The sequence below is a fragment of the Columba livia genome, chromosome 5 (genome assembly GCF_036013475.1).
Source record: "Columba livia isolate bColLiv1 breed racing homer chromosome 5, bColLiv1.pat.W.v2, whole genome shotgun sequence".
In the NCBI taxonomy this organism is placed as follows: Eukaryota; Metazoa; Chordata; class Aves; order Columbiformes; family Columbidae; genus Columba; species Columba livia.
In genome coordinates this window covers 23,386,285-23,413,402 of record NC_088606.1, presented here as the reverse complement: position 1 = coordinate 23,413,402, position 27,118 = coordinate 23,386,285, and the positions used below count along the sequence as shown (strand labels likewise).

The 27,118-nt window shown below is 40.0% G+C and overlaps 1 protein-coding gene across 25 annotated transcripts in view; it reads left to right on the top strand.

Moving 5' to 3' along the window:
- The window catches only part of NRXN3 (neurexin 3), a 1,033,016-nt gene that overhangs the window by 442,681 nt on the left and 563,217 nt on the right, over positions 1 to 27,118 (top strand). For all 25 annotated transcript variants that reach the window (XM_065063789.1, XM_065063787.1, XM_065063790.1 and 22 more), the window contains 4 exons: positions 9,832 to 9,951; positions 18,734 to 19,115; positions 20,521 to 20,711; positions 21,145 to 21,318. In XM_065063789.1, coding sequence (XP_064919861.1) covers positions 9,832 to 9,951; positions 18,734 to 19,115; positions 20,521 to 20,711; positions 21,145 to 21,318 — 867 coding nt within the window. The remainder of the gene's footprint in view (positions 1 to 9,831; positions 9,952 to 18,733; positions 19,116 to 20,520; positions 20,712 to 21,144; positions 21,319 to 27,118) is intronic.

Below are 27,118 nucleotides of genomic sequence, written 5' to 3'. Positions count from 1 at the left end.
ATGAAAGACATCTCGATAGTTAAGCTTTTAAATGCCTTTAACATTAAACACTCCAGCCTGCACTACTGATCCCTCAGCTCTGCAGAAGTATTTGATCCTTCATCAATAGCTCCTTAAGCAAAACATTCTTGCATGTAGTTCCAAGTGCCACTTACCATCCTACTCACCAGAGTTTCTCAGTTCAGGCGAAGCAGACTGAGGTGCATTACCTGTTATGCACACACAGTTTACCAGTAACACCTGAAACCAGAAGGTCTCCACCTGCAAATTTTAGTTGTTGTTTCTATTTCTTATGAGTTATATGCATCTGATGTTCTCCTTCCCAGTACACATGGAGTTCTCAGTAGACTTATAAATACTGGCTCACATTCAATGGGAGAACTACAAAACTACTCATCTGTCACCATAGGTCAAAAAAAAAGAAAAAAAAAAAAAAATGGCAAACTTGAGAATAGAGGGAGTGTTGCAAAAAGAGAACTAAACCTCAAGAGTGTATGCAGTGTTTTGCACCCCCTGCAGAAGACTGGAATCCTGCTGGTTTTGTAATCATAGTGGGAGATAATTTCTGTGATATTGGCTGTTATGCTCTTAGAGGGAGGTTGAAACTAGTTTATGCAATAATCCTAGCAACCATGGAGATAACTCTGTGTGCATTTGTAGCACCTCAGGCACTCGGGTGCCACCAGGAAAGGTGCCTAAATGAGAAAGAAATTTTAGTCCTCTGAATATATGATGCTGCTGGTCTTTGCCTTCAGTATCTGAATAAAGAAGTGTTGGTATCAGGATTGTCTTCTGTTCTTACACTGTGCTGTTAATGAGGTCTGTGCAGCATTTCCTAAACAACTTTTGAGGTTTTTTTTGATGAAATATTTGTGACTGGAGCTTCAAAGATCTGAGTTTTTCCTCCACCTGAACTGCCTGTTCAACTGTTAAATGTGTCTTTGGGAAGAGGAGTCCCTTTCTTGGCCATTGTTTTCTGTGTTCTGAAAGAACAAAGATGCTCTCCTGTTGTTGGAAAGTGGTCCTGAAACATGTGTCTGCAATTACTATAAGACACTGTATTGCCACATCTTGACTGATTTGTCTTGCTTTCTAATCTCCTTGCTTTCAGACTTCAATGAGAAGTAGTTGCTATAATACTTTAAAAACAAACAAACAAAGGCACAAAAAACCTCTAAAATAATAATCGGATGACTCAAAAATTCAAGTAATTCCTTCTAATGAAGTAATAGAGGCAATTAGAGAATGACAGGGCTCACCAAATGGGATGATAACAGGCTTCTACAACCTACTCTAATGTAGTTTCTTACTAACATAAGAGAAGTAAAGAGCTTTTGGGGGTACTTGGTTTAGAGACCCGTACTTTTGATTTTTGTTTCTTCCTCTTGGAGATAAGTAGTTTGAATCTTGTCCGGGCAGTAAGTAGTCAAATTATTGCATTGCTATTATACGTGTGCCTGCATGATACCTGATGTGGCTCACTTCAGTTGTCTCAGCCTCATCTCCAGTATCTTTTTCTCACTATCATTATGATTGATCTGCTTCTTTGTAACATTTATAATGAGATTTGCAACTAAACAGGAAGAGGAAAATACGGTTATCTTGTAGCTGTTGGTAGCACAGTCCATCTGTGTTTTGAGTAAGATACATTGATGGTATTAGTGAGAAGCTGTTTGCTTTTGGTGCCTGTGCTGTTATATCTACCCAGGAATAACCAGAAGAATTCAATCTCTAGTTTTGTCATGCCTGCATCTTGCTTTGATTAGCATTGCATCACCGGAAAGCTATTAAAATGTAAAGCTGTCTTAAAACAGGATTTATTTACATCTCTATTGCTGTTGTGGTCTGCAAAAGTCTGTGCACAACTGTTGCTGTAATCGTTGGTTTAAAATTCTGTCCTATGGTAAGACTTGGAGGTTTTGTGTGTTTCTTGAGACACAGACTCATTTCTTGGATGGCAAGCTGCATCCATTAAATGAATATACCTGAAGTGAACAGGTATTTGCTATTTAGGGGATGAATCTGCACTGAAGATCTAGAGTTATTTTATTCATCACAGAGGTGTAGTCATCTTCAGAGCAAAACATATCAACAGGTGAGACTCTGGAAAGCAAAGCTTTGAGTACTGCAATTCGTTTGTACTTCTATAAACCTGTCTCGGGAGCAGGGTTAGTCAACGTGGTGGTTTCCCTCTAGTGGCTGCTCTCTGAGTCGCTGGAGCAGGACCTGCTCTGTGACTGCCTTGCTGCCCAGCTTGCACTAACTGTTCTCTTGAGCTTTGCCCTCTGAAAATCTAGTGTGTACAAATATTTCCTTAGGTAAAATGTAGATGAATCGCAATACAGCAGCTTCTGAGTTCTTTATACCTACGCTGAAGCTTTTGTTGCCCTGATCCGTTTGACCAGAAGGCCATATATTTCTGATCCTATGTGAAGTGTTTCCAATGCCAGCCCTATCTAAAAACAAAGGTAGAGCCGGTCTGACTTAAATAATTTTCTAGTTAATTTAATTAAACTGTTGTAAATCATAATTTTAAAAGCGTGAATACTTGATTTTTTTTCCATACTTCTGTGTCCTTTTTTGACCTCCCAGCTGGTTGTGAATACAAAATAAAATTCCTTTCTTTAGAAGTGGAAATAGCTGCCTCAATAGAAATGGGAAATGATCTATTACCATTAAAAATGAGTAATATCTTGAATAGATAATAAAAAGCTTCATTTTATTTTTGAACACTGAGAACTTTTTCATTTAGCTTGAAGTTGAAACATTTAGAATGTTTTCCAAGTCAGAATAAAATTTTCTTCAGAAGCACTGAAACATCCTTTCGCTGAAATTGTAATCTCCTATTTAAAGACTCGGGGAGAATAAATTTTCTGTTAGCACAAATGTTTTCCTGATGTCTGTTAAAAATATTTCTGCTCTAGAGATAGACAGTAGTTATGTAGTCTATAAAAGTGTTAAAATTCAGCAGCAGTGAAATTGAGGCAAACAAGGAGAATAACCCATTGCCCTTGATGGAAAAACCTAGACAAAAGCGTAATTTGTGCAATCAAATAGTCTCCTTTTTTATTCTTAATCACAAATTATATTCACATCAGGTAAAAGGTGCACAATGTAGTTTCTGCACTAAGTCTTATTTAAGAGCTGTATGAACAAGCTCCAATCATGTTGAATGCTGCCTGAATTTACGTTGAGTCATTAATATAGCCATTGTCTAGAATGTCTGTAAATGAAAGCAACAGTCATTCAATATGGTGCTACATGTATTTATAGAAAAGCAAGTAACGATATTTTTTTTTTCTAAATAAGAACTCTTATTTTTGTAAAGGCATTTTAAAACAGATTGTATCCAAACAGTTAGGCCCACCTTAATTTATTTTTTGTCAAGTTTATAGGGAGACTGGGATATGTTTCTAAGAGATCTAGTGGAGTGGTCTTGCTACTTTTCATTTATTTGCTGAGTTAATTCCATGCACTTGATTAGTTTGGCTTTTGGGGTGGCTGTTCTTATTTGCACTTGTGAGACTAATTGGTTCTGTGGGTATTTAAATGATTTTATGTATGCACTTTTTATTGCTGTATGGATATAAATAATTAAGCTTTGCTTCTGGGTAGGCTGGTATAAATCATGCTCAACTTTATTGATTTCCCAATGAAGCCACTCTGTAAAGCTGTAAACATAACTTTTCTGTAAGCCCTGCTAAAAGCATTTGTTTTGTAAGTGTTTGTTATGTTTTGTTTAACATGGGGTAGTGCGTGGAAATTATCCTGTTCCTTGAGGAAACGGAAAGGTTGGTGCAGGTAAGGTTCCCAAATGAAGGTTTTGACTATCTGTAGGGAACTGCTTATTCCTAGTTGACAGCTAACATTGTATTGAAAAGGGGGATTCTAAAACCTGTATATGAGCAAAACAAGTGCGTATGTATATGACTATGTGTTGATTTGACTGGGATATCTACATAAATGTCCACAATGTACTGAAAGCCTGGGGTTGCCAGTTGTTCCCTAGGAATTAACAATGCTCCTGGAGTTGGACAGTGGATCTTGGTCAAGAAAAAGACCTTCCTAAAACACTTTGTCCCTACTAGTGCTGCCTGAAAACACCCCACAAAATTTACGCTACCAACTTACATTCAACCAGGACCAGAGATATTTAAGGTTTTCAGAGTAGTTACCAGCTCTAATTTTGAGCCATGCTCATGTTATCCCTGTTCCTTGTAGGCACTCACTGCACATCAGGAAGCCATAAAGGTGTGTGAATAATTGGAAGCATCTTTGTCCTTAAAACCGTTTCTTCCCCTTTCCCTGTCTGTTCAAACCTGCTTGTAGAAGTTGTAGCTGAATATCTTTGGACCTAGAATACCTTCTGCCTATCTTTGGAAAATGCAGTATATGGAAAAGAGAATTCTGTGTTTAATATGGTAACATCTACATAAGAGATTTTCCATATTGCATAGCTATGCATAATTCTGTCATGAATGTTACTATATAGTCTATAGATGTAAGACAATCATACAAAGCATTGTTAAATGCATTGGGGATGAGAAACTGGTGGGACATTGGCTTCATAACTTCCCTCCTCTGTGCCACACTGTTAGGGCTACAGGAAGAATTCCACTCTGCAGTTGTACTAGTCATGTCTGAATATTCTGTAAGGAATTGCTGAATAATGTGTAAATAGGGTGGATCAGCTTCTTGTAAGCTTTGAGAGGCTCTGTCCAGCTTGACTTGTGATTAATTCTCAAGTTTTACAAATCTGTCCACATGCGTTTTTTGCAATGAATCATGACTTCTCTGGTTATTTTGTAAAAGTGTAAGTAAAAATAACCAATGTCCCTTGTTCCCTGTGCACCACGTGCCCCTCCCAGCCCCCCCCCCCCCCCCCCAAAAAAAAAAAAAAAAAGCACAAAGAACCGTCCCCTTCCCAGTGCCTCCCTGCCTTTTGAGACACTGTTGGTATTCCTGAAGGGTTTTGCCCTGTATAAAACAGGCACAATAATATATCTTTCTACTGAACAAAGCTGAGATGACCATTGAGCATTTAGATTATATATATATTAAAAAAAAACCAGATAAAACCTTTTTATTGTTACTAAGAGTCTTCTCTAAAAAGCATTATTGTATCACTGTAGAATTATGTATTGTTGCAATTGTAATGAGGAAGAGCCTTTTCCATTCTCATCAATCTGGCAATGTCCTTTCTGGTAGCCTCTTTTGCCATTCTGTAGACTTGAATGTTTGACCTCTTCTGTAATGTTAGATAAGACGCAATAATATAGATAGCTGTGGTTCATGAAGGTCATTTTAATCGTATTAATGGATCAGATAATGACAGCCTGCACCAAGGGTAAAAGCACACTTTTTGATCCACCTGTGAGGAACTGGTGAAGGGATTAACTGTCTGTCTCCTTTGCCTTTCATAGGAGGGAAATTTTGTGTGCTGTTAACTCCTGAGGGTGGATAACAGCTCGTGTGTTCAGAGCTATTGCTTTAACTGCATCCCTCTGGCCAGTTGTTTGTTCTAAATGAGCAGGTTCTTGGGGGCTGGATGAGAAGCAACTTGGCATTTTCAGAAGGTGTGAACTACTTTTTGATTCTTTATTCTTTAGCGTGTCTATTCTTGGCACTTTTATATACTCTATTTGGGTCAAGCTATTCATTAGCAACAGTGCAACTTTGATACACAGATAACGATTGGGGCATCCTGGGCAGACTGGAAAGAGTTCTTCCGTATTTGAATGCATATACTAGGTTTTTTTATTAACAATAGGCACACAAGTTTTGAGTAGGTGTCAAAGGATTGATGAGGGCATGAGGAGGAGTCACTGCAGCTGAATCAGGTAATAGTTGCTCCAGAAGCCTCAACTGCAGCTCAGCTCATCTCCAGGATATGGGGAGACTAGAGAGAGAGATGTTTGCTTCTGATTAAGTAGTGTTCGCCACTTCAGAGTACTAAAGTAATGCATGCTAGTCTGCCTCGTTTGAGTTTGAAAATGAGAAGTAGTGATCAGTTCTGCATGATACACAGTTACTTAAAGGACATTAGGAAGGGGAATGCATTGACCAAGAAGGCTGGAAACACCAACAGGAGTAATGCTCTGGCAACCTAACAATGAAGTTATTGCTATAGCAGAAGCTTTCTTATTCTTTCTCCTGTTATGTTGTCTTTTACTCTTATCACTCATAAAAATTAAATAAATTGAAAAATTACATAATACTCAACTGCCTTATCATCAAAAGTATTAATAGTATAAATAGCTTCCAGGCATTCAGATTGTAACACTGCTGCAAGAGTTCCTTATCTTTCTTTGTCTTTTGTCATTAAAAAAATGTTGCACAAAAGGAAGATGTAAGTCTTTGACTTTTTTCTCTGTCCAGCTAACTTTTTACTTTTCTTCCTCTTGCTTCTGGATTGTTCTAGCTGAAGGGTGATGCAGGTGCAGGCAGCTTGAGATGGCAAAAAAACCCCACACCTACAGGACAACAAAAACTCCATTGACTTTGGTCTAAACACTTATTTCTGTGTGTTCAGCCGCAAGACCACAGAAATGTCGTACTGGGCAGGAGATGGTACTTAGGGAGAAGATTATCCTTCTGCTACATGTGGCCCATTTCCTTCCTATTCTCCCCAGTATCTGCAGCTGTTGGATTGGGAATCTTCAAGTTGTCTTTTAAAAACTGATCACATATAGATGTCTATATAGTAACAGCACATGTAGTAATCATGAACAATAAAATGAAATTTAGCATCCTGATGTAGGAGTCCTTCTCTATACAGTTCCTGGAACCACTTGAAATTCAATGGTAGCTTACACAGGGAGCAGTGATTCAACTGGCTGTGTACAAATGAATAATGGGGGGGGCAATTTTTCTGTTTTTCTGGTCAGCCCACTGGCTGTGTAAATGTCTGGAAAGCATTTGAAAAGAAAATAGTTTAAATAGAATAAAATAATGCTTGCATGACACTTTGGGGTTTTTTAACTTCAATATGTCTGGGTTTAAAAACTTACCTGAATGCTCTTGAGTATGCTTGTGTATTGAATTTTTTCTATGTAGTGTTATCCACATAACCCTACCAAAAGAAGCCAATGCCCATTGTTGCATAACAAAATGGAGGTTTGTGAGTCAAGAAAAAGATTAAAAACTCCTTTTTTTCTTTTTTTTTTCTTTTATTTTTTTCCTACCGGCAAAACATTAAATTGGCTGATCAAGCCATGCATTTAGATAACATGGAATAATTTGCATCCTCAGTGCTTAATTTGCAAATGTATTAGCCAAAACTATTAACCAATTACTTCTAAATAGTAATCTCATTTGTAGACAACCTTATGCATTTGGAAAAAGAAGTTGGAAAGCTGAAACTTCCTACTAATTTATTTGTGAATTGGTTAAGCTATGTTTTCTGAAAATCTAGTCAGATAACATCTGTCGGTGTCACAGTTCTGTTTTGGAAGTGTGACAGTGGGTGTCAAGATAGCAATGACAAGCCAAACCAGCTCATTTAGGCTGCCCCCTGTTTTGTCAGACTAGGGTTGAAATGTAGGAACTAGAAGGTCAGCAACTTTGAGTTACTCAACCCTGTTCAACACAGAGCTACTGCCTAGAAAGTGTTGTGTTGGCAGCTGGGCAAAGTCAGCATATCTGAGTCTTTCTCTTGGCTGGGCCCTCCATAGCTCTAGGCCTGTGGAAAAGAATGTTTTACAAAGTATTTGCTGCCTCCTTATTCCATCCTGCCCCATGCTTTCAGGTGACATTATAAAAATACACAGATCCAGACAAACTCCTTTGTCTTCCTATCTGGGAAGTGGCTGTGTGGAACTATAGTAACCAATGCAGTGTATTTTGATGAAGGCGATATTTTTGTTGCCATCCAGAGACATAATTTTGTGATATATGCTCTGGGATAAAATGTACTCACTCGCTGATGTAAATCTAGCATAACTTTCTTGGACTGTATTTAATAGAGTTCTGATTGTCTGGTTCCAAAGAACATATGCTTTCTGGCCATGATCCTGGCTACCTTATACAGCTGGATTTACATGCATAGTACAGGGTGACTTTGGCATATGGGTGAGGAACTGCAGAGCTTATGAGTTTCTCCCATTGAGATATTCTCTGTGACTGCAATATATGACTGTCCTTTTAATCCAAGAATGACTCTTATTTGTCAGGTAACTGTAGAAACACATTTTTTTCCTTTGCTCTATGGTGAAATTGGCTCGGAATGGGCTTTATTTGAAAGGATATTAAACACATTTTTTTTTAAGAGAAATAACAGAATATTAATTTTTCTTTGGTCTCCTTCCATAGGGTTCCCTTGCTACATGTTATATCCTACCTGAATAGGACATCACGTTCTTTGCCCGTGTTCCCCCTCCGTAAAAAGCAGTTACTGACTCTAACGTTGCAGTGTGCATACTGTGGACTATGTAAAGTCCTTAGATATTATTCCCACACCTTCCTTCACTTCTGTCTCACTATGGAATATGCTGCTTTTACATGGCACAGATCAGAGTCGGTCCACCCCCTTGTGCAGAGTTTCACCTGAAGACATGTATCAGATTTTATTGTGTTATGTAACAAGTCCATTGAAAACTGGACAGAATACATGCTGTTTGTGCACTATCTGAATAAAGAGATTGATTGGCTTGTGTTGAACAAACACAGAGAAATAACTTGCACGTCTGGTATTAGTTTTACCAGTGCAGTACACTGAGCTATAGCAGTACCTCTTGTTTTTCCTCTCCTGTCTCTTTTAATATCTCCAATGTGTCTTGCTTTTTCTTTCTTGGGTTCAGTGGGACCAGATCTGATGTGCAACAAGTTCTGCTGTCCTTATTCTGCGTTTCTCTTATAATCCTCTGTCAAAAAGCACTCTGGTACTGTACTGAAATGAGCATGGATGCTTTTATCACACGCTGTTATTCAATTTCATGTGCCGTTTGACATGAATGAGTTGTTCCAGTCCTGGAATCGAAACAATTAATGTTTTAAGTAATTTCCTATCAACTGTGATGGGTGAGCAGCAAAACTGGACAAACATGGGTAGCACTAATGCTGTTTTCCCAGGAGCATTGTTTACAAGGGCAACTGTGGTTTTTACCTCTTGGAGAAAAAGGGCTCTTCTTTCCCTTTTGACCTGTAATTTGGGGGGTGAAGTAAGCACCTTATACCCAGGCTGCTTTGCCAAAGAACCTTAGAGCAATCAGCCAGGTTGGTGAGTGGTTGTCTTCCCATGGTTTTAATTTTTTTTTTAATAGATATTCTTTTGGGGGGTGGGGCTTGAGGTTGGGGGGGGTGGGGGTGTGTATCTGCTGTGGGGGGCTTTTTTTTCTTTTTTTAATACTGAAACCAACCTGGTGTCTGATATCTAAGTGTTGAGAGACCAATGCAATTAACTTTGGAAAGAATCCCAAGGACCCTGGGGCTGTTGTAAATCCAGTTCTTAGGAAAGCAAAAGTCTCTTGTAATGGCTTCACTGTAGAGATGCTTCTGTCACCAACTTGTTTTTCTAATACTGCAGTGCCTTGTACAATATGACATTTGGAAATTAATACCATAGCACAAGAGAGATTTCTATCCCTGTTTTAAGTGTGTGTGACCTCTGGGCTCTGCAGAGGAAGGCACTTCACCTAGTGGGAGAGTTTTTGTCCCTGACTTCCATCTGTGCTGGGAAAGCGTGGGTGTGAGGGCTGATTACAGGTCATAATACACCTACACAGTCTGCCAGTCTGTATCACACCAGGTTGATTTTGGTGACTTTTCCCATTGAGCAAATACTAAACTGATTGGGGGTCTGGCTTTAACTGTTGTACCTCTCACCATCCCCAGGCAAGGGACCTGAAACTCTTTATGCTGGGCAGAAGCTCAATGACAATGAGTGGCACACTGTCCGGGTAGTTCGGCGAGGAAAGAGCCTCAAGCTGATGGTGGATGATGATGTTGCTGAGGGTAAGTATGATGTATGTTTTTTGTCATTATCTTTGTATCTGTGTCCCTAGTCTCTTCTTCTCCCTGTTCTTGTGTGTATCATTTCCATCCCCTCCCCTCCACCCCCATTACTACCTGTATATTTGGTGTTGCTGTGTTGAAAACTAATGCTCAGTTCTGAGAGACTAACTGTTCTTAGCCAGCACCAGAAACTTCTGTAACAATACAATGATATGAAATATGGGATTTAGGGTACAGATGAGTTTGTGCATGCACAGGGATGCAGAGGTGCTAAAGAGCACTCTCTCTCATGCCAGGCAATATTTGGGGTATGCTGTGAGTCAGCCTTGTTCCTGAGCTGCAAATGTGGCAGTTTCCAATGCTGTGGAATCAAAACCAAGGCTGTCTAAACCTTTCATCGGAACAAACATTTTGTTGATGGTAAACCTGCATTTGACAGTTGTGTTAGAGAATATGGCTTTCTGTCTCTGCTGGGTTTTTGTTTCAAGCTCCTGCACTCGTGGCTCAGAGCCATACAGAAGAAAAAAACAAATAGGGCAGTTTGTTCCCAACTTTGTTGTAGAGGTTAGGGAGGACCCTGACTCACAGGAGTGTATCATATCACATAACATAGTGTGTCAGTCCATTTTATTTTTTCTTTTCCTGCATTTCCTGACAGCTTTTTGAGCTTCTGCCTCTTTCTGTAGAGAAATGCAGTTGAAAGGAGGAAGAAAAGATCGATCACTCAGGAAAGCTGGTGTCCTCCAAGTTATGAGATTTACATTGACATGATCAAACTACTTTAGATTGATTCTTTTTTTCATTACAAAATTTTAGAGGTGATATTTTTCTGGTCCATTTCCCCACAGCTGCAAGAGCCAGAAACTTATTTTTCTTTGTTTGAGGGTCTAAAAGTCTCGTGGTTTGACATAACTGCAGGAACTGGGCTTTTGAGAAAAACACCAGCAGTCTGAAGGCTCTGCTTGGAAGACAACTGGAAGGGATGGCTGGAACAGGCAGTGCCAGAATACTGTGTCCTATCTCTGTAAAAAGTTATTTTCTACTGTGTGAATGCAATTAATTTGAAGTAACGTAGTAATGAGATTATTTTGAAAGCTGTAAATTGGGATTTTGAAATAAGACCAGAAAAGTGAGTTAGCAGTTAAATTACTTGATATATATTTTATCTCTGAACAAACGTATGCTGTGCTATATATGCTGAGAATTTACAAAAGAGAATTAGAAGCATATGAAAGAAGAATCTTTCCCTTTCCTTGTTGGAATTGACAGAGGCTTAGTCAACATTAGCTTTTAGGAAAATGAAATTTTATTTAAGAAGGAACTTTCTGAATTAGTGATACATGCTGGTAAATATTTCATGGTGTTTACTTCTGCATTTAGGCAGAACAATTCTTCTGGATATGCTTTTTTAGCAAGCACCATGAGGTGGCACTCTCTGCATTACCAACTCAGTTCCCAAAAAGCCATCTGTTTTTTCTGAAGTCTCTTTTTCGTGAAACTGAGTTTATAAATAATAATGATACAATCCTATACTAAAATAGGATGTGCATATGTATATGAATTACATAATTAAAGATTCATTATAGCTAAAAATATCTGTTAAAATAATGTGACCATGGCAAAGTCAAAAGTCAGAAAAGCCAGAGTTAAGATTTTCTGTGCAATCTGCATCCCACTTGGGCAGATGATGTAGTCTTCAATGGTGTGGTCGCATAGATTTTTCCACAGGATTCTTGCTGTCTTTAAGCATAGATCAGAAGTCTAAATTTGGTTCCCAGTAAAGATAAACAGCCTCTTTGATTGCTGCCTTGTTTCTTATTGCTTGCTTGGAACAATGCACGCCAACTAAATTTTGCTCTAAATATAGAGCTGTTTTGTTTGTTTGTTTGTTTGTTGTCGTTTTGCCTTTTTTTTTTCTTTGTGTGTCATGTACTACTCATCAATATGTTTATATAGAACTAAGAAGCTATAATTGGATTTATTCCCATGTCTATGTTATATGGAGTAGGTGCCTTTTCCCGTTTTACAGGTTGGGAAACAAGGCACCATATTAAAGTTGGATGTATTTGGTACCAATTTGGCATGATTTTTCAGTCATTTGCACACACAAATATTCAGTGTTTCCGTAAATTTGTTACCATAAATTAGCTCAACCCTCCTACTTGGAGAATTAGATCTAGACAATTAATGACCACCTGTGAAAAATTTGTGATGAAGTAACCGACTTGGGTTCCTGCAGGACATCTAAGGGAGAGAGAATTCAGTTTCTCTGGACAGCATTTTGCTGCTTAATCACAACCTCCTCCACAACCTCCCACATTCCCCGCTCCCCCCTGCTCGCCTCAGAACAGAGATCAGACCACCAGTGCTAAATGAGACACAAATATAGCAGTCGTATGCCTCCCTACAACATCTTGTAAGCACCCAAATACCTCTGGAGTCTTTTCTGTCTGCCACCATTTGAACTAAAGAGCTGATGATCGCTGTAGTAGTTACAAGCTCTCTACAGAGCACAGTGAGGAGTTGTAGAACTCTGCAGGTGAGGCTGACAGCTGATGAGATTAGAAAATACTGGAATCTACTCCATGATTTCTCTTTAAGAAGATACATTTCTGTCCTGGTTTTGATCTTATATTGTCATATCCTTTTCAGCTTTCCACTGAACTGCTTTTAACTTTCTGCACTAGTACAGCTATGACTGTCCTATTTCTCTTAAGCCAGTCTCAGTTTTCTCATTTTTCACCTTTTCTAAAATTCTAGGTTCAGCTTTTCCAACCTCCTTCCATTTCTAATGCCCTCTATACTTGGGTTCCCTGTCCCAGCATATTCCAGATTTCACAGGCCTGGCTTTTCTTTCTTAGTCCAGCAACAACTTCTTATCTAAGGATATAAGAGCTAAGGAGAGGAATTTTCTTGTTCTTGGTCCTTTACATATCTACATTTTATTTTTCTAATATTTTGAACTAAAGAAGTGGGATTTTTTTAAAGTGATTTTAAAATTTTATTTTATTTTTAAGAACATATAATTCTTCTGGTTTGGAAAAATCAGAATTTTTCATTTGCTAATACTAAAAGTGAAAAAGCCCCTAACAATCACGGTAGCAGAATTGAGATGGTTAGTCTAAACAAACTTTTCCATATACAGCTTTGATTCCTGTGAACTGACATTTTTCAAACTAAAATATTATTATTTTTGGTAAAGAACTCATTCAGGATTTGAAAACGTTTGCATTTGAATTCAGCTCTTGAGTTTCTGAATAGTCAGAAATATGTGACTCTTTCTAGCTGCTTGTGAATTTTTCCAGCTGTATCTGCTTGGGTTGAAGCTTTCCATGTCAATGGTCTTTGTATAATTGTCTTTAAATTTAAATCCACTGCTAAAATTGGGAATAAGTGAAAAAAAAAGATTGGTTTGTATGATATTCTCTTTTTATATTTGGAATAGGTACTTGAAAACATTTTTTCTAACAATATACTTTTTTCCTGTTTTTACAAAAACTTGATCACATTTGGACTAAGTATAAACTGAAAAATTGTGCTTTGCACAGGATCATGAGAAGCGAATTCAGAATATTCCAATGTTTCAAGAGTTCTAAAACAAGAAAGAGACCATCAGTTCATTTAATCCAACTCTTTATATACCACAAGCCAGGGTGTATCATCCAAGTGCTTTATGTTCTTAGCTTTTATTCTGTCCCCAATAGAAAAAAAAAAAAAAGGATATTGCAAGTAGTAGGAAAAATCTTGAAAGGCCTATTAATATATCTTTTTGATTTTGGCTTTTAACAACCAGGAACTGTTTAGGTGAGAAATGCTAGGAGATTTCAGGAGATAGTATAAAATGTGAGAAAGCTTTTAAGTCGCTGTTAATATGACCTGGGGGAATTAAAAGAGGAGTTTGTCCTGGACTTTGCCATGGTGATCAGTGAGGCTCCCAGGTATAATCCCAGTGACTCAGAAATACCTCTTGCAGTCGCTAGTCAAGAGCTGTGTATATATGCTGACGCACCAGCAGATGCATTCAAGCAGGATATTATTGCTGAATTTGGTCTGTCTACAGTGAACTGGAAACTTGTATTCTGGTCTTTATCCAGGTGTCAATATTTCTCAAAACAAGTATGAATTTAAATATTTTTTTGACCCTTCTGTTCTTTTAAGCATGATTGAATTTGACCAGCATATCAGAATGTTATTAGACACAGACGGACCAACAGGTAGTCTGGCTGTTTCCTTTGGAAAACCTTCTAAAACAAAGGACTTCACCTATGCAGTAATTATATTTGCAACATACTAGTAGGGTAAGTAAGGAAACATGCAAAAGTAGGGAAAAGTTGAAAGTAGATAATTCTGTGTTTATATGCATTTTGATGCTGTCTAATTTCATATTTACTGCTGTCCTTTTTTCATAGGAGTTTTGCTTTTCCGCTTACTTTAAGAAAGGATGATACAGCAAATTGGTTGACATAGGCCTTTATATTAAAAGAGGTGCTTGCTTTTGAGATCTCCTTTGACAAATCTGTAGTGAATGAGACATAGTATGGTAAAAAAGAGGAAAGAGACCTCTGTGTAAGTCATGTGAACACAGCCTAGAGGAACTGACTTTTCCACCTTAGCTCTTGCGGAAAGCTGGATAAGTCACTTAAGTCAGATCTTTCACAGTTGGTCAGTACTTGTACCTGTACTTTTGGGGGGGTACTGTCACGGAGGCACCCCGCAGGTCAATTTAAGGGACAACAAGGTCCAAAAACAACTTTTATTGAACTGGTGGAAAACAGGGTTTTAGCACTCCAAAAGTGACTTAAATACAGGTTCGGATATCAGTTGAGGAAAATTATTGAGAGGGGCAGCCACTAATACAACAGGAGGTCCACAGAGTGCATGCACGTGGCTTCACCAAAACAATGCTGGAGCCGTCCCTGAATCCGGAGGAATACACACTTGCCTGAACACGGTGCGGGATTATTTTTAAAGAGATACACGTACTCATAGTGAGTACGGAAAGTGTGCACTCGCGATTCCGCGAGAGTAAATTTATAATACGCTCACAGTCCTGCGAGAGTTATTTTACACATGCAAATGTGCACGGAATCCTACACGTGCTTATGTGGAAGCACGGGAGGAAAATACATTCGCGATTGTGCGAGGGGCTCTCGGCGGCCACTCGCCACTGTGCGAGGAAATAAAGTACTTGTGCAAATGTGCACGGAAAGAAAATACACCCGCGATTCTGCGAGGATTCATTTTACACGCGCTCATATGGAGCGCGGAAAGTTATACGTGCATATGTGCACGAAAAGTATAAATATACTCTCAATCCTGCGAGAAGTTTTACTTACACCCATGGCGGCGAGGCAAGCGGAGTCTCCATCCCAGGGAGGGGGGCTCTCCTGGCGGCAGTGGCTAAGCTCGTACTCCGAGAGACCCCCACACAAAATGGGGCTTGGTCTCGACGAGAGTCCCGTTTTTATCTGATCAGATCTGACTGTAGGCACTCTAGAAGCTTCTCTGCACCCCCCACACTGGCTGTGGGTGCCCCTGAAGCCTCCAAACATCCCCCACACCGGGCGTGGCTCAGTGTGCCTTGGCACTCCCTTCTTCTAATGTCCCAGGAGCCAGGGTGCTCTGGGCCAAACAAAAGAAGTTGTTAGCCTCAAGTAGCAAAGAAAGAGGGAGATGTGCCATACTGAAGGAGGGATGGGGGTTGCATTCTGTCACAGGTACTCATTTGGGACTGTGGATCTGTGGTGAGTTGGCCCTGTCTGGATGCCAGGTGCCCACCAAAGCCACTCTATCACTCCCCTGCTCAGCTGGACAGGGGAGGTGAAGTAAAATGAAAGGCTGATGGGTCAGAATAAAGGACAGGGAGATCACTCAGCAGTTACTGTCGCAGGCGAAAGAGACTCAACTCGGGGGGAAAAAGTAATTTAATTTATTACTGATCAAACTGGAGTCAGATAATACGACATAAAACCAAATCTTAAAAACACCTTTCCCCCACCCCTCCCTCTTCTTCCCAGGCTCAACTATATTCGTTATTTTATCTATCTCTTCCCCACTCAGTGGCACAAGGGGTGGGCAATGGTGGTTGTGGTCAGTTCATCACACATCATTTCTGCTGGTCCTTTCTTCTCAAGAGGACTTCTCACACTCTTTCCCTGCTCCAGCATGAGGTCCCTCTCACAGGAGACAGTCCTCCAGGAACTTCTCTAATGTGAGTTCTTCCTACGGGGTGCAGTTTTTCATGAACTGCTCCAATGTAGTCCCTTCCATGGTGTGCAGTCCTTCTGGAACAGACAGCTCCAGCAGCATGGACCACCATGGGCTGCAGGGGACAGCCGGCCTCACCATGGGCTGCACCACAGGCTGCAGGGGAATCTCTGTTTGGGGCCTGAAGCACCTCCTGCCCTCCTTCTTGACTGACCTTGGTGTCTGCATAGTTGTTGCTCTCACATATTGTCACTTCTCTCTCCAGCTGCTCTCGCTGTGCAGCAGTTTTTTCACCTTCTTAAATATGTTATCCCAGAGGTGCTACCACTGTCGCTGATAGGCTCAGCCTTGGCCAGCAACAGGTCTGTCCTGGAGCCGGCTGGCAGTGGCTCTGGCAGACAGAGGGGAAGCTTCGAGCAGCTTTCAGCAGAAGCCACCTCTGTAGTGTCCTCACTACCAAAACCTTGCCATGCAAACCCAATATAAGCTCTTATTTCCAGCAGCACTGAACCTCAAAACCAGTGAGCGCTCCAAAGTTGCCAAATACTTAATTTTGATATCCAAAGCTATATATATGTTGATTTCTTTGTTCCCCAGCTTTGTGTATATAAAACTGAAACTAATATTCCTTAGTCTTGCAGGACTGGTAGAAGCTGAAGTGAATATTTGAGGATAATTTTCATACTGTGCTGCTGAACTTGTAGGTTGACCATGGCTGTCTGCCAGACACCCACCCAGCTGCTCTCTCACTCCCTCTTCTCAACAAGACAGGGGAGAAAATAGGATGAGAAGGCTCATGGTTCAGGATAAAGATAGAGAAATTACGTACCAATTACTGTCGTGGACAAAACAGACTTGACTTGGGGAAAATTAATTTATTGCTGATTAAAAATAGATGGTGAGAAACAAAGGACAAAAAGTAAAACGCCATCCCTGACCCTCTCCTTTACTCAGGTTTGCTCTTTCATTTCTGACTCTTTTACGTTCCCCCAGCCCAATAGTGCAGGAGGTGGGGAATGGTGGCTGTGGTCTGTCTGTAACAGCTCCTCTCTGTGGCTCCTTCCTCCTCACACTTTTCCTCTGCTTCAGTGTGGGTCCTTCCCATGGGCAATAGTCCTTCATGAAGTGCTCCAGCATGGGTCCTCTCCACAGGCTGTGAGGAAAACCTCCTTTAGTGTAGGGTCTCCATCGGCTGCAGTTCCTTCAGGAAATAGCCACCTGTTCTAGTATGGGGGTCCTCCACAGGCTGCAGTGTGGGTGTCTGCTCCACTGTGGTCTTCTCCATGGGCTGCCAGAGAATTTCCACTGTGGTACGTGGAGCAACTCATCCTTATCCTCTTTTTCTGAGCTTGGTGTTTGTAGAGTCTTTATTTTGCTTTGTTTTCCTATTTTTTTTCCTTGCTGACGAGCAGCATTTGGCCCTTTCTTACATACACTTTTCCAGAGGTGCCACCACCTCGGCTGAGGGGTTCAGCTATGCCCTGCGGTGGATGGGCTGGAGCTGCTGGTACCTGCTTTGTATGGCATGGGGCAGCCCTGGCCTCTCCTCACAGAGGCTCCTGCAGTGGCTGCATGGGCAGCACCTCACCATGTAAACTCAATACAACACCACAGAAAAAATAATGGCATATTTCCAGCTGAGTTTGAAAAATGGTTGTATATTGAATGAAGAAAAAACAATTAAATATGGAGTAAGTAGTAAATTTATTATTACTCTTGTTGTATAGTAAATGTGTAGAAGGGCTACTTGTTTGTGTGACCAAATAGTTAAAACTATCTTAATGAAGAACTGTAGGGGACTAAAATAAGGTTGTGATGGTTTTCATTCTGATGTTGCCCAACTTTTTACTCAAACTAGTCTTCTATCATATTGCTGTATTTCACCTGTCTGTGTGGGTTCTGTGTCTGCACACTTACTGAAATATGCTTCAAGAGTAGTCTAACATAGTTGGAATACTGAATAGACTGAGTGTTTTAATTGAGAGGTTAAAATCTGTCAAAATTTGAAAAATAGCCCAAGTGGTGTGTTGATGACTTAAGTACATGGAGGCCACTTTGCCTGTTATGTTCTTGTGTGTTTCCCTCTTGTCATGCCCCTGAAATGAGGAATAATATCAGGCACCAGCAGAGAACAATGGGATAAATACTAGCAGGTTGATGAGTGCTCCTGCTTCTTATTCTGCTCTTTTTATATGAATTTATGTTTATTGAGTGTTTTCAGGAATAACACTTGTCAGAGTTGTTTCAGAAGTCTCAGAGTTGTTTGGCAGATGGACTGTTGGATCACTGGATCTTTAAGGGAAAGGTCCAGTCTTCTTTGCAGACCAGAAAGTCTGTGAATCAAAGGGAAAAATGCAGAGCTTGCTGCCTGTGGCCCTTTAGTCCTGTCTTGTCTCTTCTGACAGATTATGGCAACTGCTAGACTCCCCACCATGAGTCTATGCAAGCTGCTGAACTGTGATCAGATAGGACTAAGTACTGCTATTAGTCTGGAAAGTGAATGGTGAAAGGCTCCATATAACCTGTTACTGACCTCTGGGCTTTCTGCATGTTCCTCCTTGTTTCTGTCCTTCAGGCACAATGGTTGGTGATCACACCCGCTTAGAGTTCCACAACATCGAGACAGGGATCATGACGGAGAAACGCTATATCTCTGTCATCCCCTCCAGCTTTATTGGCCACCTCCAGAGCCTCATGTTCAACGGGATGCTCTATATTGATCTGTGCAAGAACGGTGACATTGACTATTGCGAGTTGAAGGCACGCTTTGGTCTCCGCAACATTATAGCTGACCCTGTGACGTTCAAGACCAAGAGCAGTTACCTGAGCTTGGCCACTTTGCAGGCTTATACATCCATGCACCTCTTCTTTCAGTTCAAGACCACCTCAGCTGATGGGTTCATCCTCTTTAACAGTGGTGACGGCAATGACTTTATTGCAGTTGAACTAGTTAAGGGGTAAGTGACTTTCTGCTATATTCTGCCATCTTATTTATAGATAAGCTTACTTGTTGATAAGCTTAACATGCTTGCATAAAGAGAAATTCACCTCATACTCATGTCTTCTCTGTTTGCTGAGGTATATTACAAAGCAAAGCACTTAGACATAAACACTGAAGCTTAAGACTCCTGATTTTATCACTGACTTCCCCCTGAGGCTGAGGGAAAGACACTTTTATGGTGTGGAACATTAATGTTTGAAGTCCTCTGGATCCAGTTAGGCTAAAGTTTGGTCCCGTTAACCTTGCAGAACAGCACAGAGGAGAAAGAAATGTGCTGAGAGCTCTGAGTCCCTCTTCCCTTTTATTTATTTTTTTTTCCTGCAACAGACTTGTGTTTCTGCCACCTCCGCTGAAAGAAACAAAGAACATGTGGGCTGCTGGATTTGTATTTCTGCTGGTGATGCTTGAGGAAAGGCAAACTCAGCTTGATTTTGAGCTGCTATATTCTTTTTACAAGACCAGTAGCTTATTAGAAAAAAAAAAAAAAAAAAATCCTTTGTTAGCTGAACAGATTTAGATATCTTATGCTCAGCTAGTCACAGTAGGTATGTTTGCCACAGATAAAGTTTACCGGTCCTGTTTATTTCAGTGTAACTACAGTTTGATCCATTTCATTTTTAATGTTGCACATATTTCTGTAACTGGGACACTGAGTAATAAAAAAGTAAGAGTCATGAGCTCCTGGGGCTCTGTTGAGAGTTGAATTTTGTTGTCTTTTCTCTTTTTCCTTTCTAAGTAGAATATTTCTTATCTGTCCTCAGGTGGATTTTGGTGTTTGAACTATATAAATAACTGAGGGTAATACTCCCATAACTTCAGTCTTTTTTAGGGTGTTTATTTTTTGCCAAAAGCTTTGTTAATTGTTTTCCAGGTGTTTGAATAAACCTAGTATCTCATGTGAATTTTAGTACAATATTTTGAGTAAGTTTCCCAATTGACTTCTTAAGGGAGTTATTCAAACCTCAGAATGAATCTGGGGAATATATGCCCCAGCTAAACATATCTAGTGCTGCTCTCCAGTACGTTTATCAATATTACCAATTTTTAAAAATAATCATATGGACAGGCAGGGTATTTGTGGATCTGTGAGAACTTTGTGAAAAAATCGAATGAATGCTTTATGATTAGAATCTGATTACTCCAGATGTTATCTCAGAATACTAATTCTTATGCTTCCTTGGTGGGAAGGAAACAACTATATGTTTTCAAATCAGTGGCTAATATTTTGGCTTACTAGAACTTTCTAACCCAGAGATACTTCCCTTCATGACTTTTGTGGTTAATTTATCAACCATCTAGAATAAAGGTCAGTAGCACTGGAGTTTTTATGCAATTTTAACTAGTTCTTGCTATGTTTACAGGTATATACACTATGTGTTTGACCTTGGAAATGGACCTAATGTTATCAAAGGCAACAGTGATCGTCCTCTTAATGACAACCAGTGGCACAATGTCGTCATCACCAGAGATAACAGTAACACACACAGCCTAAAGGTGGACACTAAGGTGGTCACTCAGGTTATCAATGGTGCCAAAAATCTGGATCTTAAAGGTAAATTCTACAAGACTGACAGTTCCGCCCTTTATTTTTGCAGGGCTCAATCAGTAAGCAACAGAAAGCTTACAGAAGCCATGCATTACAGAACAGTAAATCTGGAATTTGCTGGTTTTGGCTTTCATTTTTTTCTTTCTTTGTTTGGCAACTTCATGTAGCAGAATAGTTTGCCATGTTTTGCTTTTCAGAAATTGTCATCCTACAGTTTTTCCTAGTTAGGATGCAATTACAACCATTTTGGGGGGCAAGTTTTTTGGGTGGTGTTTGGTGTGTTCGGGGTGGGGTGTTGGTTTTTTTGTGAAGGAGGCGGAAATGACTTCTTGCACAATATCTTTTTCTGAGCAGCTGTCCAGCAGCTGCCGGGAGCAGGGGAAAGCCACTCTAGAAAGTATGTAACTTTCTCTTATATGTTTATCCCTTTCTCCACTAGGTGATCTCTACATTGCTGGCCTAGCTCAAGGCATGTATAGCAACCTCCCAAAGCTTGTGGCCTCGCGTGATGGATTTCAGGGCTGTCTAGCATCTGTGGACTTGAATGGGCGTCTGCCTGATCTAATCAATGATGCTCTGCACCGCAGTGGGCAGATTGAGCGTGGATGTGAAGGTATAATTGATTTCAGAGCAGTTCCCCTCTCAAGCACTTCACTCTTACTTCATTGCTTCCCCCTTTGCATCTACTTATCCACCTTACTGTCCATTTCATTAGTTTGCTTTCATCGTGACATCCTTCACTATACTTATGGCTTCCAAATGCTCCTGAGTGCAGTTTGAGGATAACTAGCGTCTGCGAGCAGCTCAGCAGCTATTCTCTTGTATACTCTGTGCCCTATGAAGTGGTACATCCAGTAATGGAAAGGATGGCACTGAGATGGACTACTATTTACTAGTACTTTTCTCAGAATGGTTTATTAACATTACAGTACTTTTAAAGTACTTTGAAAGAGGTTCTGAGCATTCAATTAATTTGTGCTTCAGAGGCCCCCTTTTTGGGATCTATAGAAGTAAACGTTTTGAAGACCCAAGTAGAGGCAGGGGAAATGGAAGGTAGGAGGAAATGAAGGGTGAAGAACAGACCAAAACGGGGATTCCTTTTTGAGGAAGTAGGCCTCCAGTGAAAGCACTGGGGACATGGTCTTTGCTGTCTGGAAAACCTTTCTTTCCTCTAGTTTCTCTTTTCAAGCCAGTTTAGAAACAAATATGTGTGAGTGACTTTTTGGAGCATGTAAATAGTAGTGATTTCTTGAAGCTTCTTCAAATAATTTACTGTTCCTGCTATGCTCCCCTCAATTAAAATAATATTGACATCAGCAGCACTGACTCAGTAACATGCATATGGCATCAATTCCCAAAGCACTTGGGTTACTTACCATCAAAAATGCCAACGTTTTGCTGGCTGAGTTAAACGAAAATCACTACCCCTACTGAATACCAGTCTGCTGTGTTGGCTACCAGTCACTAGATTAAGTTAGTTTTATTTTATCAGTGAAGTTGTCTGGTATGCCTGTTTTCTAAGATGATGTATGTCCCTAACTGATCTTTCAAGACATTATCTCAGAAAACACCACAAAAAAAGAAAACTTCACAAAGTGAAATTACTTCTTGATCATATTTCCCTACCATGTCAAGATTGCAGGTTACATCATGCTGAAGCCTTACCACTTGTCAAGACTCTCCCTTCTTAGGACTGAAAGTATCATCTCGTGTTATCTTTGAGTCTTCATGAAACACAAAATTGGCAGTCCAATTAAATCTGATCACTTCCTTGTCTCCCAGTGTTCTGGTTGGCTGGGAGCTCCAGTGCCTCATCTCTCCTTCCACGCTCCCACAACAATACTCTGGTTTGTGAGAATTTTGTGTCCTGTCACAGGAGCTCACTCAATGTCAACTCTGATTTCACAGCATCGTTCAGTGCTGCACAACTGTAGACTGTTCTTTTTTTCTGTCTTTCTGCTGTATTTAATAATGTCTGTTAACCATGTTGTTCCTCATGGAAACGGGCATAGAGTAGCAGAACTTGTGGTTTTGCCCACTTGTGGTAGAGCCAAAATGCCAAAAGAAGTGCAGCTTTTCTTTGTTGTTGTTTACAAGGTTCAAGGGAAAAAAAATCATTTTGGATGTTTTGAAAATGTCTCTTGATTATGCTCAGTGCACTGAAAGCTCTTTGCTAGTATTAGTGAATTCTGCTTATTTTTCTGTTTAAAATTAGATTTATCTGTTGGTCATATAACCTTCATGTTATCTCTCCTAGCTCTTCTCTTTCAGGGAACCTCTCATTAGACTAACCTGTTGTTCTGTGTGTGGCTCAGGAACAGAGTCATGATGCTTTCCCAGAAGACTCTGCACCATTATTAGAGTGATGATGTTTCCTTCTCCTGTACCCAGTGTAGTTCTTTGATTTAGTGTCCTGTTACTGAGGTTACACAACATCAGTGCCACTCCCAAAAAAATGTAATGTGGCGCTTAATGTCTCTGTGTGCCAGTCTGGTACCAGCACAGCTACTGCCTGGTTGTGGAGGCTCGTTCACTCTTAGATATGTCAGGAATGTGAGTTCCCCTTCTCTCCTAAAGCCCTTCAAACAAGATCCAAAGTTAGAGACAGACCTAAAAAACTGGGTGGGAAGGTCAATGGTAGCCCTCATTCTGCCTTTGGAAGAACTTGATAGCAAAGTAGTGCTTGTGCTATCTTCCTGAATGGTCCCTGCTCAATACCAAGGGAACTGCTGAAGAGGAAGACATTCTATTTGCCAACATGTTTAGATTAGTAAAAAAAACTGGATAATTAACTCACCAGAAAGATGTTTCATTTGCTTTTTCAATCACAGCATTCCCCAAGTCTTCATTTCACATCTTGACTGGTGCCTACTGGTGGCCATTCTTACAGTTGCCACTGAAAGCCACACTTGTCTTCCCTTACTCTAAAGAAAGAAAACTCTAAGCATGTTGGATCCTTGTTTAAATCTCCCTATTTTGTTTCCATCTGAAGTGATCTTAGGTGCAGCATTAACAATGTGTTTAAGGGCTGAAGTCCCAAGCAGTTCATGTTGTCTCATGATGTTTAAACGTGTTTGTAATAAACAGTTGCAGGCTTTTTGGGTGAATAGTTGTGCTATGTCTTGATTTGCAGGATGTCCTTATTTCATGATGAAGGGCAGTGGGATCGTGTAAATGATGAGAACATGCATGCTTAACAAAATGTCATTCCATCCCCACATATGAATCTTGCCTTCCAAATATGATGTGAGAGACACTTCTGCTAATGCTTGTCTCTTGAGTGGCTTTGCTTTCAGAAGCAGAACCGATTACAAAGGGATGGCTGTTTTCTCTGAAACTTATCAGTTTGATCTCAGGACAACCAAAGAATGTGGGAGGAAGAAAGCCTGAAGAATAGTAGAATGTGAGATGTAGGTCAGCAGGCAGCACTCCCCCACCTAAGACAGATCAGTACCACTACAAGTGGGTGACACCATTCCATCCTGGTGGCATTTGCTATCTCTATTCTTTTATTTCAGTACCCTACTTTAATAGGAAAACAATATTCTTTAGTGTATTGATTCTACAACCACCTCCTTTTATTTGGTTTAAGCAAGCCATTGGACTTCCTTGACCACATTGTTCCTCTTATGTGTTCAAGCATAGTTAAGCCTTGCTGTGCACCAAAGCACAAATCTATGACATTATAGTATTAGCTGTGTTCCAGTGATGGGTAAGGCAGTGCTCCTGTTTGAGCAGGAAGCACTTTCAATATAAATTATATTTATATGAGAACTTTTTCTTTAGGACCTTGAGAATCCCAAAGCATTTTTAGGCTATATGTAAGAGTCATTAACTAAAATACAGGAATCCTTGAGACTGACAGTGGCTGGTGTTTAATAGTGTATAGTAGTGCTAAAAAAAACCGCAAACCCCAATACCTAAGGCAAGAATTACTTTATCTCTTCCTATCAGTTTTATTCCTATAATTTATTTAAATTATCTGTGGTGAGATTTGTTTAGGATAGCACAGCTAAGTAGCCTCTATCTCATTTGTTAACTGAAGTGTCAGCTTCCTTTTGTATTATGCATCTTCCTTGTGTGCTGTACAAACTTAAGGTTTCAGTCTGCTGTTCAATCACTAATGTGCTGGACAAGATGATAGCTGCCATACTGACCTTTTCTGTGTTTTAATGTCTCCTATAGGACTGTTGCTTTTGACAAAGGATTTTGTGGGTGATTATCTGAAAGAAGAGAACTTAAGAGTGTCTGAAATGTCAAATGAGCCTGTGGAGTTAAAGCTTCACACCACACACCACTTCTTTTTTGTGTGTGGTAATTTGGTTTGTTTTTATTGCTCTTTTGAAATTGCTACATTTCTGATTTTCTTGGGAACAACAGGTAGCTCTTAATTAATCTTGAAGGTCTGATCAGATCTGTAGTAGCAGTTTGTGTTTCCCTGGAAGGTATTTAGCAAAGCCAGAGACCTTCTTGCTGCCTGGTGTGTAAAATCTGTTCTGGGTTGATGTGCTACACACAACTGTGAGAAGAATGAAGTTTCAGGGTAATGACATTATACCAATATATTTGTTTGTTTTCTGCAGAGTATCTTTAGCTGCTGTGCCAACTGTAGCTATCACCATCTTTTAGATAACAAGGGAACCGTTCCCTCTACAACCACCCAAAAAAAAAGGGATTGGTGAGAGGGCCTGAGAGAAAAGCTACAAAAGGTAGGGAAGTTGTTGAGACTTAAATAGTTGGTGTTGGGTCAGGATACCAAACACTCTGAAGACACAAAGTCAGTTCTCAGAAAGGACTCCATGTTAGGAGCCCACTTCTGCTGGAAGCTTCCAAGCATGCCTGCTACCTGCTTTTGGCCTTGCTATCCCCACCCATAAAACAGGTATTCATGGTATTTACCTATTCAAGATGAGAGTAGACATTCAGCTATGTCTTGCAGAGTACCTTGAAGTAGTGTGTGGAAGCCCCTAGAGATGAGCAAAGTATTAGAAACTGAGGAAAAGAAGCTGTCTAATGTGACCTAGTTCTCTGCGGCCTCCAACTCAACAGCTTATGGGCTGTGGTTGGAAGTTTTTATACAGCTCCTGAAATTGTCTATGTTGGACATACACAGCTTGAGAGAAAAGATGTCTGCATTGTGGTGTGTATGCAAGAGTTGGAGGATGGAAAATGTTGTTCCAGCTGACCTTGTTTCCCTCCTTGGAAGTAAACCTATTTAAACTTCAGATCTGCTCCTCCTTGATTCTAGACTTCTAAAATCAATTCTTTTTGCTGATTACTTCGTTCTTGGTCTTACTGCTAGATGAATGGATCAGTTTATTCCATTTACAAAAGTCAAGACTGAACAACTTGCTGCTTTTTCCTCACTGCTCCTGGAAGAAATAAAGCACATGTCCAATCTTTGTGAAGTTTAAAGACATTGCCCTAAATATTAATGAGTACTTCCTGCATTTGGTGTGTTTTTCCACCTCTTTATTGATTTGCCTTGTATTCTCCTGTGTTTTCCTTTCCTTTATTTGGACATCTTCATGTTGCTTACCATGGGCAATAGAGCTATCTGAAATTCAGCTTCACATTCTAAATACGTTCACCCCATCCTGCCCCCAGCCAAACCAGCCCAACAGCAGTGGTTAAAGAATGTTATATTTCTTCTACAAGGCAGTTTCTATGTGCTTTAGAGACCTGTATTCTTCCTTTCCTCTTCATCTTTCCTCACCTGTTCCACTGATAACACCTGCTCACAAGGGAGAGCGATTACTATTAAACTTACTGACACTGTTCCAGATGTTTCGGGACTTTTTTTGTCCTAATTTAATCTTCTTCCAGATCCTGCAGTAAAATCATAATCTTGTTCTACTTTCCGTGAAATAGTATAGTTAACCTTTTGAATTCACTGTTGCATGAAAAGCATGAATGACACATACAGGCTGGATAATCAGAAATGCATTTTGCATACTAAGCAGTATATGGAAAGAAGAAAATCTAATCTCATGCTTTAAATCTCACAGCAGGATAATGTCAGGAAGGATTTCACTCTTCATCTGCTCAATAGTGAAAGTTTAAATCTGGTGATACTTCACTTTCTCCGTGGAATCAAAGGTTGTCTGTTGAGTAGAGGCACATTAATTTACTCTATGATGGTTTGACAGTTCTCCTGTTCTTTATGCTTTTGTTTTCCATTGTCACAGTGCTGCTGGAATTATGGAATAAGTATAAGTTTTGCTCTAGCTCAGCTACAAAGATAAGGAGCCGGGAAGTTACAGAAAGTGCTTGTTTGTTACACAGAAATTACTTTGTTAGAATGTGTGTTGAAGAAGATGCATGAAGAAATGCATCCTTCTCTTCTTGCCATCCCCCGCTTTATTCTGCATTTTGTTTAAAGAACCCTGGGGCTTTTGGGGCTCAATGTAGTA